At 70.9% G+C, this 14,784-nt stretch overlaps 2 protein-coding genes across 2 annotated transcripts in view; both read left to right on the forward strand.

Moving 5' to 3' along the window:
- Positions 1 to 6,993, forward strand: part of GGT1 (gamma-glutamyltransferase 1) — a 29,243-nt gene extending 22,250 nt beyond the window's left edge. Inside the window, exon 15 of the mRNA XM_045576109.1 lies at positions 6,983 to 6,993. The gene's annotated coding sequence lies outside the window, so the exon portion shown is untranslated. The remainder of the gene's footprint in view (positions 1 to 6,982) is intronic.
- On the forward strand, positions 435 to 13,630 carry GGT5 (gamma-glutamyltransferase 5). The gene is made up of 12 exons (XM_036422975.2): positions 435 to 940; positions 5,260 to 5,390; positions 6,044 to 6,139; positions 6,436 to 6,631; positions 6,958 to 7,115; positions 7,733 to 7,879; positions 8,552 to 8,688; positions 8,926 to 9,116; positions 9,777 to 9,883; positions 10,039 to 10,157; positions 11,124 to 11,234; positions 12,422 to 13,630. Exons 1-12 carry the CDS (start codon positions 765 to 767, stop codon positions 12,566 to 12,568), a joined length of 1,716 nt encoding a protein of 571 aa, XP_036278868.1. The 5' UTR covers positions 435 to 764; the 3' UTR covers positions 12,569 to 13,630.
- The last annotated feature ends 1,154 nt before the right edge of the window (positions 13,631 to 14,784 follow it).

A 14,784-nucleotide genomic window follows, 5' to 3' on the forward strand; every position in this document is an offset into this window, starting at 1 on the left:
CTGGGTACCACTCCCCGCCCCTCTCTGTCTGCACCCCATCTTCCCGCCAGGCTGTGGCTGAGCGAGACTTGAACCCGGGTCCTGAGTGAGATGGTCTTGGGCCGCCCCTCTGTGTGCCTCTGGCCCCCCCTTCAGCCTCTGTGCCCCGGACACCCGTGCCCCTGCCTCTGGGGTGCCGGGCGGCTGTGACGGGCAGTGCCCACCCCCGGAGGCTGTCCCCTTCCTCTCGGAGCCCCGTGTCCGGGCTCTGCTGGGACCAGGGCGGCCGGGGGCGGGGGTCCCAGCCAGAGGCCATGTCCCAGGCACACGGGATGGCACCGCGGGCAGAGCGAGGCGCCAGGCTGCCAGGGCGGGCGGGCGGGCGGGCGGCGGGCGGGCCCTGTGGGAACGGCAGGGAGGGGGTTAACCACAGCTTCCTTCTCGGGAAAGAAAACTCCCCAGAGCACCCTGTCCCGGGCCGCGGTCCAGGCCACGCTCCGGCTCCGGCTCCGGCTCCGGCTCCGGGAGCAGCCTCCGCCCGCAGAGCCCGCGGCAGGCAGGGGCCCGGCCGCCGCGCGCCCGCCGGCTGCCGGCCGCCTGTCCACACACCCACCTGTTCTCGGCTGCCCGCCGCCCACGGCCGGCCTGTCTGTCCGCTGTCACCCGCCGCCGTCCCATGTCTGTCTGACCAGCCCCTCGCTAGCCGTCCGGCCGCCTGTCCGTCCGGCCACGCAGCTGTCTGTGCGTCTGTCTGTCCGTCCGGCCACTGGCCCGCGCGCAGAGCCATGGCCCGGGGCCCGGGGGCCGCGGTGGGGCTGGTGCTGCTGGGGCTGGGGCTGGCCCTGGCCATCATCGTGCCGGCCGCCCTGGTCCTGTCCCGCCAGCGCGCCCCCTGCGGGCCCCAGGCCTTCGCCCGCGCGGCGGTGGCCGCGGACTCCAAGGCCTGCTCGGACGTGGGGCGGTGAGTGCGGGGGCCTGAGGCAGGGGCCCGGGTCGCGCCGGGCGGGTGGGCCGTGGGGTGGGCTCCGGCCGCGCAGGGCGGGCAGCGGGCAGGGGCGGGCGATGGGGCGGTGCGGACAGGGCCGCTGAGGGCAGAGAGGGGAGAGGGGATGGTCTGTGGTGCTTCCGGGGACGGGCTCGGGGGCCCGAGGAGGCAGTGCCCCCCCCGGGGCCCGGGGCCCCCCCTGCAGGCCCGTTCCCCCGCCGTGGGGGGGGGGCTCCCTCTGTGTTTTCCCAGCCGGGGTCAGGGCCCGGGGCCGGGCCAGCCGTGGGAGGGGCGCTGTGTTAGGGGGGCCGGGGAGAGGGACCCCAGCTGGTGTTTCTGACCCTCTTCCAGGAAGTCCCGCCCTGCACCCCCGCATCCAGGGGGCGGGGCCTGGCGGGACGCCCTCCTGTCCCCCACCCCTTCCCGGAACATCTACCCCCTGGGGCCCCGTGAGCGTGAGGTCAGCGTGAGGCCCTGTGGGCCCCGGGAGGGACTGTCCCAGGCAGAGGGGTGTGGGCACGGCCCAGCCCCGGAGGGGGGGTTCCCCCTGCCCCCCCCCCAGGTAGCCAAGGACCCAGCCTCACCCCTCGGCTCCATTCGCTCACCTCGTCTTTCCTCCCTCCCCTGTCTGTCCGTCTGTCCCGGTCCCACCCGCTCCAGCTGGCCCTCCCCCAGGGCTCCTAACGGGAAGCTCAGGGCCCTCGGGGTCCGGGGGGCCCCCGGGGGGAGGGGAGCCCCATCCCGCTCGGGAGAACCTGCCAGGCGCCACCCCGACCTGAGCCTCAGCTCCAGACACAGGCCCCCCGGGGTCAGGCCGCAGAGACCCCCGATGGGGACCCCCCGCCCCGAGGGGCCTGGGCCTGCTCCCCCCGCCCCCCGGTCTTGTCTGTGCCCGTGGGGTCCAGGCCGGGGTCTCTGACCTTAGAGCTGGCGGATGTGGTGCCTCCAGTGTGTGTGCTTGACCGATAGCACTTTCCACTTCCTGTCTGAGGCCGGGGGGGGATGGGGGGCCTCTGGGCTGGGCTGTGGGGAGCTGATAGGGGCCCCTCTCCCCTCCCTCTCTCCCCTCCCCCCTCCTCGCCCCTCCCCCTCCCTCCTCATCAGCAGGGCCTCCCAAACCCCCCTCCTAGCCTCCCCGCACCAGGCTTCGGAGGCAGCCAGAGCCCGGGGGGTAGAGGGGGTGGGGGTGGGGGGGCGGGGGGTCCTCAAAGTGACACAGGGACTGCGGTCACACCGTAGATGCACCGGGCCCTGAGGCCTCTCCTCGGACTGCCTCCTTGGTGTGTGTGTGTGTGTGTGTGTGTGTGTGTGTGTGTGTGAATACGTTTTTATTGACTTCAGAGAGGGAGGGAGAGGGAGAGAGAGAAACATCCGTGAAGAGAGAGGATCAGGGACCGGCGGCCTCCTGCACGCCCCCCACTGGGGAGGGAGCCACACCCCAGGCCTGTGCCCCGACCGGGAACCGAACCGGGACCGCCTGGCTCCGAGGCATGCTCAGCTCCTGAGCCGCGCAGCCACAGCCGGTCTGGCTTTCCTTCAATTAGCAATAATCACTCCTCATTGGCCCCAATCAGCCTCATTGGCTCCGATCCCCAGCTGCACCTCCCGCCCGCACCTCCCGCCTCAGGCCCCGGGGGCCGGGCTGTGCCACGGGGGGCCCTGAGGCGACGAGGGGAGGCAGGGGGGGAGCCGGGCTGGGGGGGCTCAGGCTGTGGAGTCTGGCTGCTGCGGCCGCTCCGAAAGGCCTGCCTCCACCCCATCCTCTGAGGGGGGGGGGGGTCCCCCAATCCTCCCGGATCCAGGGGGACGCGTGGCTGCGCTTCACTGAGGGGGAAGCTGGGCCTCACAGAGAGGCCGCTGCTGTCTGGAGGGGGAGAACCCCCGGGGCTGCTGGAGGGTGGAGCCCCCCACCCCCTCTGCCTCCCGCCCCGAGCCCAGTGTCTGCCCGGCCTCCAGGCTCGGCCCACAAAGGCCAGAGCTTCACTGGTCAAGTGCGTGGTTGCAGAGGAGGCTGGTGGGGCCCGGGGGAGGGCTCACCCTCGGGGCCACGGGGGTCTGGGCTGGCCCTGGGGCGTGGGGTTGGACGCGGACGGCCCTGAGCCTCGCCTGCTGCTCCAGACCCCGCCGGGGCCTATGTGCTCCGTTCTCGGTGCAGAGGAGCGCCCGGACTCCGGACAGGGGCCTCAGTGTTCCCATCTGCGAAATGGGCTGGTGTCAGCCCTTCCCTCAAGGGGCCCGGAGGCGGGACTGTCCGGCGGTAGCTGGATGTCCTGACCGCTGGCTGTTACAGTCGCTGGTACTGGACATGGGCCTGGAGTGAGGGCCCAGGGTCCACACAGGGGACCCTCCTGATGGGAAGGCTCCTAGGGAATTAGGGGGTCCCACCCCGTCCTCCTCTCTCTGAGACCTCCTGACCCCAGTGGCCCTCTGTACCCACGGCCAAGTTTCCAGGAAATTATTGCATTTCCTCCTGCTGGGGCTCAGGAAGGCACAGTCTGGGCACGGCACACCGCGTGTGTGAGCACACGTGTATGCGTGTGTGAGCACACGTGTGTGTGTGTGTGTGTGAGTGTGCAGGCTGGAGGGGATGCGGGTGGCAGCCTCCCGGTGCCCTGGGGACAGGCATGTTAGAGACGTGTGCGTGAGCGTGCTCTCCCTCCCGGCGGAAGCCGCCTGCACCTCTCCCTCCCTCCCGTTCTCCCGCACAGGCGGGCGAGCATCTCCTAAACCCGTGGTCGGCAAACTGCGGCTCCCAGCCACATGCGGCTCTCTGGCCCCTGGAGTGTGGCTCTTCCACAAAACACCACGGCCTGGGCGAGTCTATGCTGAAGAAGTGGCGTTAGAAGAAGTTTAAAAAAAATTTGGCTCCCCAAAGAAATTTCAGCTCTAGCCGGTTTGGCTCAGTGGATAGAGCATCGGCCTGCGGACTGAAAGGTCCCGGGTTCGATTCCGGTCAAGGGCACATACCTTGGTTGCGGGCACATCCCCAGTGGGGGTTGTTCAGGAGGCAGCTGATCAATGTTTCTCTCTCATTGTTGTTTCTAACTCTCTATCCCTCTCTCTTCCCCTCTGTAAAAAATCAATAAAATACGATATATTTTTAAAAATAATAAAAAATAGCTGGGACCGGTTTGGCTCAGTGGATAGAGCATCGGCCTGAGGACTGAAAGGTCCCGGGTTCGATTCCGGTCAAGGGCATGTACCTTGGTTGCGGGCACATCCCCAGGAGGGGGTGTGCAAGAGGCGACTGATCGATGATTCTTTCTCATCGATGTTTCTAACTCTCTATCTCTCTCCCTTCCTCTCTGTAAAATATCAATAAAATATATTTTTTAAAAAATAATAAAAAATAAATAAAATAAAAAAGACTGGGCTTGCAGGCGTGGCCGCTGTCTCTCCATCAGAGAAGCAGCGTCTGGCCCAGACCCAGCTTTCCTCCTCTCGTCTGTCTCTCCTCCATCCTTCACACACACACACACACACACCCTCTGCCGGTCAGGCCCACCCTTGCCGTGCCAGCTTGCCATAGGAGATGGAGCCCACAGCCCGGGCGTGCGCCCTGACCAGGAATCAAACCATGGCCTCCTGGTTCCTGGGTCCTGCTCAACCACTGAGCCGCCCCAGCCGGGCCAGACCTGGGCTGTAAAGGCTGGCCTCCCAGGGTTGCCGGGAGGACTCCTGGGGGTCAGCGGAGCAGGGCTGTGCCCCGGGCCAGGGTCCTCTCCCCCACACAGGTCTGTCCGGCGCCCCTCTGAGCGGCAGGGCCCACAGACAGATGGGGCGGCAGGCCAGAGCACTCCCCGGCCCCCAGCCCTGATGGCAGAAGGGTCCTGGGTCACTGGAGATAGTCCAGCCTCACAGGGGGTGGAGCTGGAGTGTCTTCCCGCCCCCTCCCCCCGTCCCGCCTGCGATGTGGGCGATGGCGGTCACCCAGACCGGGCCCTGGGGCTGCCGGGCGGGCGGGCGGGACAGGGCGCTGGCCCAGGCCTGGCTCCACGGGGACGAGGAGCCGGCGCTGGGCGTGGGGGGAGAATGGGGCAGGAGAACGCTGGGGCCGGCCCAGCACCTTGTCCACAGCTCACAGCCGCCGTCTGCCAGCCCGTGCCCTCTGGGGGGCGGGGGGCGGGGAACCTGGACGGGCGGCGGTCTGGGCTCTGACGTTTGGTGCGAAGGGGAACCCTGCCTGCCACCGCTCCTCCCGGGCTTGCCAGCTGAGCGAGGGGGTGAGGGGAGCGGGAGTGGGGGGCAGGGAGCCAGCCTCACGGCGCCCGCCCGCCCGCCCGCCCGTCTTGCAGGGCCATCCTGCAGCAGGGGGGCTCGGCCGTGGACGCCGCCATCGCCGCGCTGGTCTGCACCGGCGCCGTCCACCCGCAGAGCATGGGCCTGGGCGGCGGCGTCATCCTCACCGTCTACAACGCCAGCACCGGTGCGTCCCCGTCCCCGAGCTTCCGGGGTGCGGAGCCTTCTGGGGTGCGGAGCCTCCGGGGGGCAGAGCCTTTGGGGTGCGGAGCCTTCGGGGGGCGGAGCCTTTGGGGGACAGAGCCTCCGGGGGGCGGAGCCTTCGGGGGGCGGAGCCTTCGGGGGGCAGAGCCTTCTGGGGTGCGGAGCCTCCGGGGGGCGGAGCCTCCGGGGCGGAGCCTTAGGGGCGGAGCCTCCGGGGCGGAGCCTTAGGGGGCGGAGCCTCCGGGGGCGGAGCCTTCGGGGGCAGAGCCTTCGGGGGGCAGAGCCTTCGGGGGCGGAGCCTTCGGGGGGCGGAGCCTTCGGGGGGCGGAGCCTTCGGGGGGCGGAGCCTTCGGGGGGCGGAGCCTTCGGGGGGCGGAGCCTTCGGGGGGCAGAGCCTTCGGGGGGCAGAGCCTTCGGGGTGCGGAGCCTTCGGGGGGCAGGGTGGGGGGGACCCACCGCCGAGCCCCGGGCCCTGAGGGCGGGAAGGATCCCAGGGTCCCAGGTGCTTCTGCGCAGCCCCCGGGGGGGGGGGGTGTCCCGTCTGTCCTCTCGCTCCCCTCCCCCGGGTCCCACCCTCCGCGGGGCCACAGGCCAGGGTGGGCCCAGGCCGGGGCCTCACCCTCCCGCCCCCTCCAGGGCAGGTGGAGGTCATCAATGCCAGGGAGACGGTGCCCGCCCGCCAGGCCCCGGGGCTGCTGGACCAGTGCGAGCAGGCGCTGCCCCTGGGCAGAGGTGAGGCCTCGGGGGCGGAGGGGCCGCTGGGCTGAGACCCCGGCACTGGGACCCAGCCGGGAGCCCCACGGAGGCCGTCCTTCCTGCTGGGGTTGGGGGAGGGTTGTGGGGGGGAGGGAATGAAGTGGGGGGAGGGGGGGGGAGGGGCAGGGCTGGGGGGGCCGCAGGGGTGTGGGCAGGGCAGGTCGGTGAGGGCTCAGGAAGTCACCGCGGCCGGCGGCTCCAGGCCCAGGGGCGGCGGGGGGGGAGGCCGGGGCGGCGGGAAGGGGCAGCGTGGCAGCTGACCGCCCCCGCAGGCGCGCAGTGGGCCGGCGTGCCCGGGGAGCTGCGGGGCTACGCCGAGGCGCACCGCCGGCACGGCCGGCTGCCCTGGGCGCGGCTGCTCCAGCCCACCATCGCGCTGCTCCGCCGCGGCCGCCGCACGCCGCCCGTGCTCAGCCAGTTCCTGCGGCACCGCCTGCTGCGCCCCGAGCTCCAGGGCTCCTCCCTGCGGTGAGCGCCAGGGGGCCCGGGGCCAGGCCCGGCTCCGAGCCGACCAGGGACCCTGTGGGTGCGGGGACCCGCCCGGCCGGCCCTGCGATGCCCGGCTTCCCAGGACCTGATGGGAGGGGCTCAGGCCAGAGGCTTTGTGCCCCAGGGATGGGCCCTCAGGGCACCTGGCTCTGCCCCCTTCCTGCTCGGGCCGCCCCGTGCCCGCCTGCCCCTCCTGAGCAGGTCCCCCAGGAGCAGCGAGGACCCGGGGGGCCCAGGCCTGACGGTGATGAGGGATGGAAGAGGGGTGCCCTGCGCGGTCCCGCCTGAGGCCCCCCCTCCCGCAGGCAGCTCTTCTTCAACGGCACCGAGCCGCTGGGCCCTGCGGACCCGTTCCCCTGGCCCGCGCTGGCCACCACGCTGGAGACGGTGGCCCGGGAGGGCGCGGAGGCCTTGTACTCAGGGCCGCTGGGCCGGACGCTGCTGGAGGACATCGGCCGGGAAGGTGAGCCGTTGGCCGGCCGGCCGGGCCCCAGGAGGAGCCGGGCCTCCACACCCGTCTTTGCTGTTAGTCTTTCTTTAAAAAAAAAAAATACTTTTATTGATTTCAGAGAGGAAGGGAGAGGGGGAGAGAGAGAGAGAGAGATTCCCCCCTGGGGATGGAGCCTGCAACACAGGCCTGTGCCCTTGAGCAGAGTCGAACCCGGGACCCTTCCGTCCACAGGCTGATGCTCTATCCGCTGAGCCACACTGGCCAGGGCTGGGCACGGGGTGTGGAGGGCAGGGTCTTCCCCAGGCTGAGGAAGTGCCAGCGGCTCCCGGGGCGGGGAGTGGCTGTGTGCCCCGTTCTGCCCCCTGCCGGCCGCCCTGGCCTCAAGGAGCAGGCCCCGGGGGGTTAGGCTCACAGAGGGGAGTCGCTGGGGCCATGGCAGGCTCCCGGGCCTGGGGCGGCCACCCTCACAGTGTCCCTGAGGCCAGCTCCCCCCCACACCTTCCCTCCCCGCCCTCCCCCATCCTCCCCTCCTGGTCCAGCAGGCTGGGGGACGAGGGGCGCCCCCTGTGGCCAGGGGCCGGGAGGTCACTCTCCCCTCTCCCCCCCTGCCCTGGTCTCTGTCTCTGCAGGCAGCCAGCTGACCATGCAGGACCTGGCCTCCTTCCAGCCCGAGGTGGTGCCCGCCCTGGCCATGCCCCTGGGGAACTACACTCTGTACTCCCCGCCGCCGCCCGCAGGGGGCGCAATTCTCAGCCTCATCCTCAACGTGCTCAAAGGTGCGAGCCCCGGCCCCTGCTCAGGGCCCTGTCCTGCTGGGCACCGGAACCCCACGCCCAGCCGTGGCCTGGGGCGGCTGTGGCCTGGGGTGGACGTGGCCGGGCCTGCCGTGGCCTGGGGCGGTGGGGTGGCTGTGGCCTGGAGCAGACGTGGCCTGGGGTGGACATGGCCTGGGGTGGCTGTGGCCTGGGGTGGACATGGCCTGGGGTGGCTGTGGCCTGGGGCGGACGTGGCCTGGGGCGGCTGTGGCCTGGGGCGGCTGTGGCCTGGGGCGGCTGTGGCCTGGGGTGGACGTGGCCCGGCCTGCCGTGGCCTGGGGCAGTGGGGCGGCTGTGGCCTGGAGCAGACGTGGCCTGGGGTGGACATGGCCTGGGGTGGCTGTGGCCTGGGGCGGACGTGGCCTGGGGCGGCTGTGGCCTGGGGCGGCTGTGGCCTGGGGTGGACGTGGCCGGGCCTGCCGTGGCCTGGGGCAGTGGGGCGGCTGTGGCCTGGAGCAGACGTGGCCTGGGGTGGACATGGCCTGGGGTGGACATGGCCTGGGGCGGCCGTGGCCTGGGGCGGACGTGGCCATTCCCAGTGCAGCCCCCTCCTCCGACGCTGGGGCTGGGGAATCGGGTGAAGGCGTGTGCTCTGGCCCTGGCGGGTGTGGCTCAGTGCCCGTGCCCACACAGGGTTCAACTTCTCTGCGGAGTCGGTGGCCACGCCCGAGGGCAGCGTGGCCTTGTACCACCACCTGGTGGAGACGTTCAAGTTTGCGGGGGGGCAGCGGTGGCGGCTGTGGGACCCCCGGAGCCACCCCGAGGCCCAGGTGAGCAGCCGGGGCCCGGGCTCAGCACGAGGGGGGCTGGGCCGCGGGCGCTCCCTCGGGACCCTGGAGCCCGGGAGGGTGGCGGACGGCTGGCCCTGGCACAGGCGCGGGCCTGCGAAGGCCTGGCGGGAGGCAGTGGTAGTGCCGAGCCTCAGAGGGCCGGGCAGGCGGGGTGCAGGGGGCTCAGGGAGGACAGGCTGAGGGGGCACTCACCGCGCCCACCGGCTGTCCCCCCAGAACGCCTCCCTGGACCTGCTGGGGGAGGCCCTGGCCCAGCACATCCGCCAGCAGATGGACGCCCGCGGCGACCACCCGCCCAGCCACTACGGCCTGGCCGGGCCCTGGGGCCACAGGGCGGGCACCGCCCACGTGTCCGTGCTGGGGGCCGACGGCAGTGCCGTGGCCGCCACCAGCACCATCAACACGCCGTGCGTCCCGGGGGCAGGCGGACAGGCCCCCCCTGTACCCCCAGACCTGAGTCTCCCCCACCCCGCCCACCCCACCCTCTGCCTGATCGCCCAGCCCCAGCCCACCCACCCACCCCATTCCCAGCCCCTCCTCACCTTGCTTTCCCCATTTCTTCTTCTTCTCTGTCCAAAGGGGTCCTGCACCCTGATATCTCTGCTGATGGGGGGCCCCGAGCCAGGACCAGCCCGGGATGGGCCTTCCAGGACACCCTGATGGGGCTCAGGGGGACCTGGGGGCAGTGCCAGGGAGAAGGCAGCAGGTCCGGCATCCCATGCGGGAGGGAGGGCGGCCACCAAAGCGAGTGGCTCCTGGCCCGGCCCCGTGGCTCAGGAGTGGAGCGTTGACCTGTGAACCAGGAGGTCACGGTTTGATTCCCCATCAGGACACCTGCCTGGGTTGCGGGCTCCATCCCCACCAGCAGGGGGCGTGCGGGAGCAGCCAGTCCATGATTCTCTCCATCACGGAGGATTCTATCCCTCTCGCCCTCTCCCTCCCTCTCTCTGAAAACAATACAAGTATATTTAAAGATGATAAAACGAGGGGCCCCGGAAGGCGGGGGAGGGGCCGGAGGGCCCTCCCGGCAGACGGGAGCCTGCCCCTGAGCCGCCCCTCCCCCGCAGCTTCGGGGCGATGGTGTACTCCCCCCGCACGGGCATCCTCCTCAACAATGAGCTGCTGGACCTGTGCTGGAGGCGCAGGCCGGGCGCCGGGGGACGCCCTGCGCCCGGTGAGTGTGGGGGGCCCTGGAGAGGGGGGGCGCTGCACGGGGACCCCGCCGCTCCCGGCCACAGTGCGCGGCGGCGAGAGGGGACCGGGAGGGAGGGGGCGGTGTGCGGACCCCGGCTGGGAAGCCCGGCGCCCGTGACGCCCACAGGCCTCCAGTTCCAGGGGAGCGGCCCCCCTCCTCCATGGTCCCCTCCATCCTGGTCAACGCGGCCCGGGGGTCCACGCTGGTGGTCGGCGGAGCCGGCGGGGAGCTCATCATCTCCGCCGTGGTGCAGGTGAGCCCGGGTGCAGGTGAGCCGGGGGTGCAGGTGAGCCGGGGGTGCAGGTGAGCCGGGGGTGCAGGTGAGCCGGGGGTGCAGGTGAGCCCGGGTGCAGGTGAGGTCGGGGGTGCAGGTGAGCCGGGGTGCAGGTGAGCCGGGGTGCAGGTGAGCCCGGGTGCAGGTGAGCCGGGGTGCAGGTGAGCCGGGGGTGCAGGTGAGCCGGGGTGCAGGTGAGCCGGGGTGCAGGTGAGCCGGGGGTGCAGGTGAGCCGGGGTGCAGGTGAGGCCGGGGTGCAGGTGAGCCGGGGTGCAGGTGAGCCGGGGTGCAGGTGAGCCGTGGTGCAGGTGAGCCGGGGTGCAGGTGAGCCGGGGTGCAGGTGAGCCGGGGTGCAGGTGAGCTGTGGTGCAGGTGAGCCGGGGTGCAGGTGAGCCGGGGTGCAGGTGAGCCGGGGTGCAGGTGAGGCCGGGGTGCAGGTGAGCCGGGGGTGCAGGTGAGGCTGGGGGTGCAGGTGAGCCGGGGTGCAGGTGAGCCGGGGTGCAGGTGAGCCGGGGGTGCAGGTGAGCCGGGGTGCAGGTGAGCCGGGGGTGCAGGTGAGCCGGGGGTGCAGGTGAGGCTGGGGGTGCAGGTGAGCCGGGGTGCAGGTGAGCCGGGGGTGCAGGTGAGCCGGGGGTGCAGGTGAGCCGGGGGTGCAGGTCAGCTGGGGGTGCAGGTGAGGTCGGAGGTGCAGGTGAGGCTGGGGGTGCAGGTGAGCTGGGGGTGCAGGTGAGGTCGGGGGTGCAGGTGTGCTGAGGGTGCAGGTGAGCTGGGGTGCAGGTGAGGTCGGGGGTGCAGGTGAGGCTGGGGGTGCAGGTGAGGCCGGGGGTGCAGGTGAGGCTGGGGTCCCCCCCACACCCCGGACAGCCCAGGGTTCCTGCTCCCCTGGGGGCAGGGAGGGGTGGGGGGCTGGTGCCCGCCCCCCGTGACCGCCTCCCCTCCCCCCAGGTCATCGTGAACAAGCTGTGGCTCGGCCTGGACCTGGGCGCAGCCATCGCGGCCCCCATCCTGCACGTGAACGACAGGGGCCAGGTGGAGTTCGAGCCCGGCTTCCCGCAGGTGAGGCCGAGCCCCTACTGAGCAGGCCCTGGAGCCGGATTCTCCTCCGGCGCAGCCCCCTCTCCCTGCCCGCCGCCCCAGAGCGGGCCGGCTTTCTGGAAGCTTCTCTGGGCTGGCAGACGCCCTTTGCAGGACCTAATTCAAACCCCGGGAGCTCTCAGGGCTGCAGGCTGCAGGCCCCGGGGCAGGTCAGCCGGCTGGGGTTCGAGATCCCGGGAGGAGTTTCCAATGACCTGGGCCTCTCCCGCAACCAGAGGGAGGGGGCCTGGAGCCCAAGGGGCCTGTCACCCCTGAGAATTTCCGTCTGTGGGCCCAGAGCTGAGGACCTCGGCCAATCAGGCTCAAACTCAGAGCCAAGGCCTTCCCTCCCTGTGCACGGTCCTCCCCGTGGAAGTACATGGAGTGCTCCCCGAACCTCTCCTCCAGCCACTGCTCCTAGGCCTTCACCTTGACCTTGAGTTGTGGTTACTCTGTGAGCTCAATTCTCTGAGGATTCAGAGATGACAGCCTGGAATCCAGCTCCCCAGACCCTCAGCTCCCCCAGACCCTCGGCTCCCCCAGACCCTCGGCTCCCCCAGACCCTCAGCTCCCCCAGACCAGACCCTCAGCTCCCCCAGACCCTCGGCTCCCCCAGACCTGACCCTCAGCTCCCCCAGACCCTCGGCTCCCCCAGACTCTCGGCTCCCCCAGACCAGACCCTCGGCTCCCCCAGACCCTCAGCTCCCCCAGACCCTCGGCTCCCCCAGACCAGATCCTCGGCTCCCCCAGACCAGACCCTCGGCTCCCCCAGACCCTCGGCTCCCCCAGACCCTCAGCTCCCCAAGACCCTCGGCTCCCCCAGACCCTCGGCTCCCCCAGATCCACAGCCTCAGCACCGCAGGCCTGAGCCTTTGGGCCGGGTGCTCTGAGCAGCCCCCTCGGGGACCACGGGTGCCGGTGGCCTGGGGGTCACTGTCCTCGGACTCAGGCCGGACGTGCCCTCCGCCCCGGGGCGGCCCCACCACGTCCCCCGCCGGGCCCTTTGGAGCGGGAAGGGCAGGCGCCGTGCCCCAAAGGGGAGGCCTCCCCCAGGCCCCTCTCGTCCTCACCCCTTCCCAGCCCCTCGGTGGGGTTCTCGGTCCTGCCCGGGCCGGTCGCCATGGAGACGGGCCTGAGCCGCCCTCCCCTGGGCCCCCTCTCTCCCGCAGGAAGTGCGGCAGGGGCTGGCGGGCCGGGGCCAGCAGCCGGCCAGGAGGCAGTTCTTCCTGAACGTGGTGCAGGCCGTGTTCCGGGACGGGGCCTGTGTGGAGGCCGCCTCGGACCCCAGGAAGTACGGGGAGGCCGCCGGCTACTGAGGAGGCGGCTCCCGAGAGCCGGGTCTGCCCGGCCTTGGCGTGTGCCCCGGCGGGTCCGGGTCCTCCTGGGGGTGAACGGGGTGGGGCAGCCCGGCCGAGGGGCCTGGGAGTCCCTCCAGCTTCCCCAGCCTCTCCCCAGGCCCCCCCTTCCCTCACCCCCACCCCCCATCAGTACATCCTCTGTTCAAGGTGAAAGAGGGGGCGGCCGGCCGCATTCAGGGTGGCAGGGAGGGAGGGGACCCTCAGGAAGCAGACACACGAGCTCCCACAGTCCTTTGCGATGCACCAGCACGGCCACCCCTGGGCAGAGGCAGTGCCCCCGCCCCCCCTCGCTGGAGCTCTGACGGGGGGGCGGGGGGGGCGCCTGGAAGGCGGGGGTGGGCCCGGCCGGGGCCGAGGCCGAGGCTGGTCTCTGCATCTTGTCCTCGGGGCCCGGAAAGTGTGGGACGCACTGAGACCCGGCCCCCAGCCCGGCCCCAGCAGCCCACACTCTCAGCCCTGGCACCGCTGACTCTTGGGGGGATGCAACCCCTGGCCTCACCCACCAGATGCAGCAGCTCCCCCTTCCCCCCAACAACCAGCCACCACGTTGCCCCCAATTGAGAGCCACTGATCTGGGCCCAGGAGCTCCAATCACGTGAACGGCTTTGCCAGCTGCTGGCAGGGCCGCCCGGGCTGGGGGCCTCTCTGGACAGGCCTGGGGGCCCCTGAGAGCATTGGGGTCTCGTTCGCCCCAGAGGGCCCAGGAGCAGCTGGCGGGCCCCATGGGGTCCCTGACTCCCTCTGCCTGGCGCTGGGCCCAGCAGGATGCATCCCCAGTGCCCAGAGACGGAACGCCAGGCCGGGGCCCCCCCAACGGGAACGGGTTCCGGGCTGGGGCTGCGGTCACATCGCCGGGCAGAGAGCAGGATGCGGGCAGGCCACCTCCCCAGGGACCAGGACATGCATATCTGTGGGCTGTTCTCCTTTTTAATTTTTAAAAAAATGTTTTTACTAGAGGCCTGGTGCACAAAATTCATGTCCCTCAGCCCAGCCTGCACCCTCTCCAATCTGGGGCCCCTCGGGGGGTGTCCGACTGCCGATTTAGGCCTGGTCCCTGGGGGCTTAAACTGGCAGTCGGATATCCCTCTCACAATCCGGGGCTGCTGGCTCTCAACCACTCGCCTGGCTGCCTGCTGCCTGCCTGATTGCCCCTAACCACTCCCCTGCCAGCCTGGTCGACACCTAACTGCTCCCTTGCTGACCTGATCGCCCCCAACTGCCCTCCCCTGCAGGCCTGGCCACCCCCCAACTGCCCTCCCCTGCAGGCCTGGCCACCCCCCAACTGCCCTCCCCTGCAGGCCTGCCCCCCCCAACTGCCCTCCCCTGTAGGCCATCTTGTGGCGGCCATCTTTGACCTCACTGCAGCTGGGCGTGTGAGAGATGGAGCCCCAGGACAGGGGACCCTCTGAGACCCCTTCCTGCCGTCCCCTCCCCCGTCCCCCTCCCCTCCCCCCAGGTGCGCCTCTCCTAGCCCTAAGGGCCTCCCTCACCCCAGGTTAACCTCTGAACTCCATCCGACCCCCCCCTTTTTTTTTAATGGAAAGTTTTTTTTTAAAGTTGACTTTAGAAAGAGGAAGAGAGAGAGAGAGAGAGAGAGAGACGGACGGATTGCCCCCCCCAACGGGGATGGAACCTGAAACCCGGGTATGTGGCCCGACTGGGAATCGAACCCTCCACCTTTCTGTGTGCCCGACAACACTCCAAACCACTGAGCCGCACCGGCCAGGCCGAGGCCCCCTCTCCTCCTGCGCTCAGCCCTCCCGGGTGTCCCCGGCCGCAGGGGTAATAAACGGTCCGCAGTGTCACCTGGCCTCGCTTGTGAAATCTTTCCGGTGGAGCCAGGAACCACAGCCCCCGGGCGGTTCCCTTTCTGTAACAGCCCTGGGCGGCCCCGGGGGGGGGGGGGGGGGGCAGGGGCTGTTGAGTCAGTTCTCAGGGGAGAGGCTTCCTGGGGGCGCAGGCCGGAGGGAGCTCCCCAGAGTGAGGGGCGGGGTGGGGGGGGGGGTTGGGGGGGAGGGACCGTGAGGGTGACGTCAGGGTGGGCGGGGCCTGGAACTTGCCCAGTGCCCTGCTGTGGGCGGCGGGACCCACCTGGGGTCTGACCCAGCCCCGGCTCAGGAAGCTCGGGCCTCGGGTTCTGGCGAGGAAAGAATTCAGAGCCAGACCCACACGGC

The sequence above is a fragment of the Pipistrellus kuhlii genome, unplaced genomic scaffold, assembly GCF_014108245.1.
Source record: "Pipistrellus kuhlii isolate mPipKuh1 unplaced genomic scaffold, mPipKuh1.p scaffold_m20_p_74, whole genome shotgun sequence".
Classification (NCBI taxonomy): Eukaryota; Metazoa; Chordata; class Mammalia; order Chiroptera; family Vespertilionidae; genus Pipistrellus; species Pipistrellus kuhlii.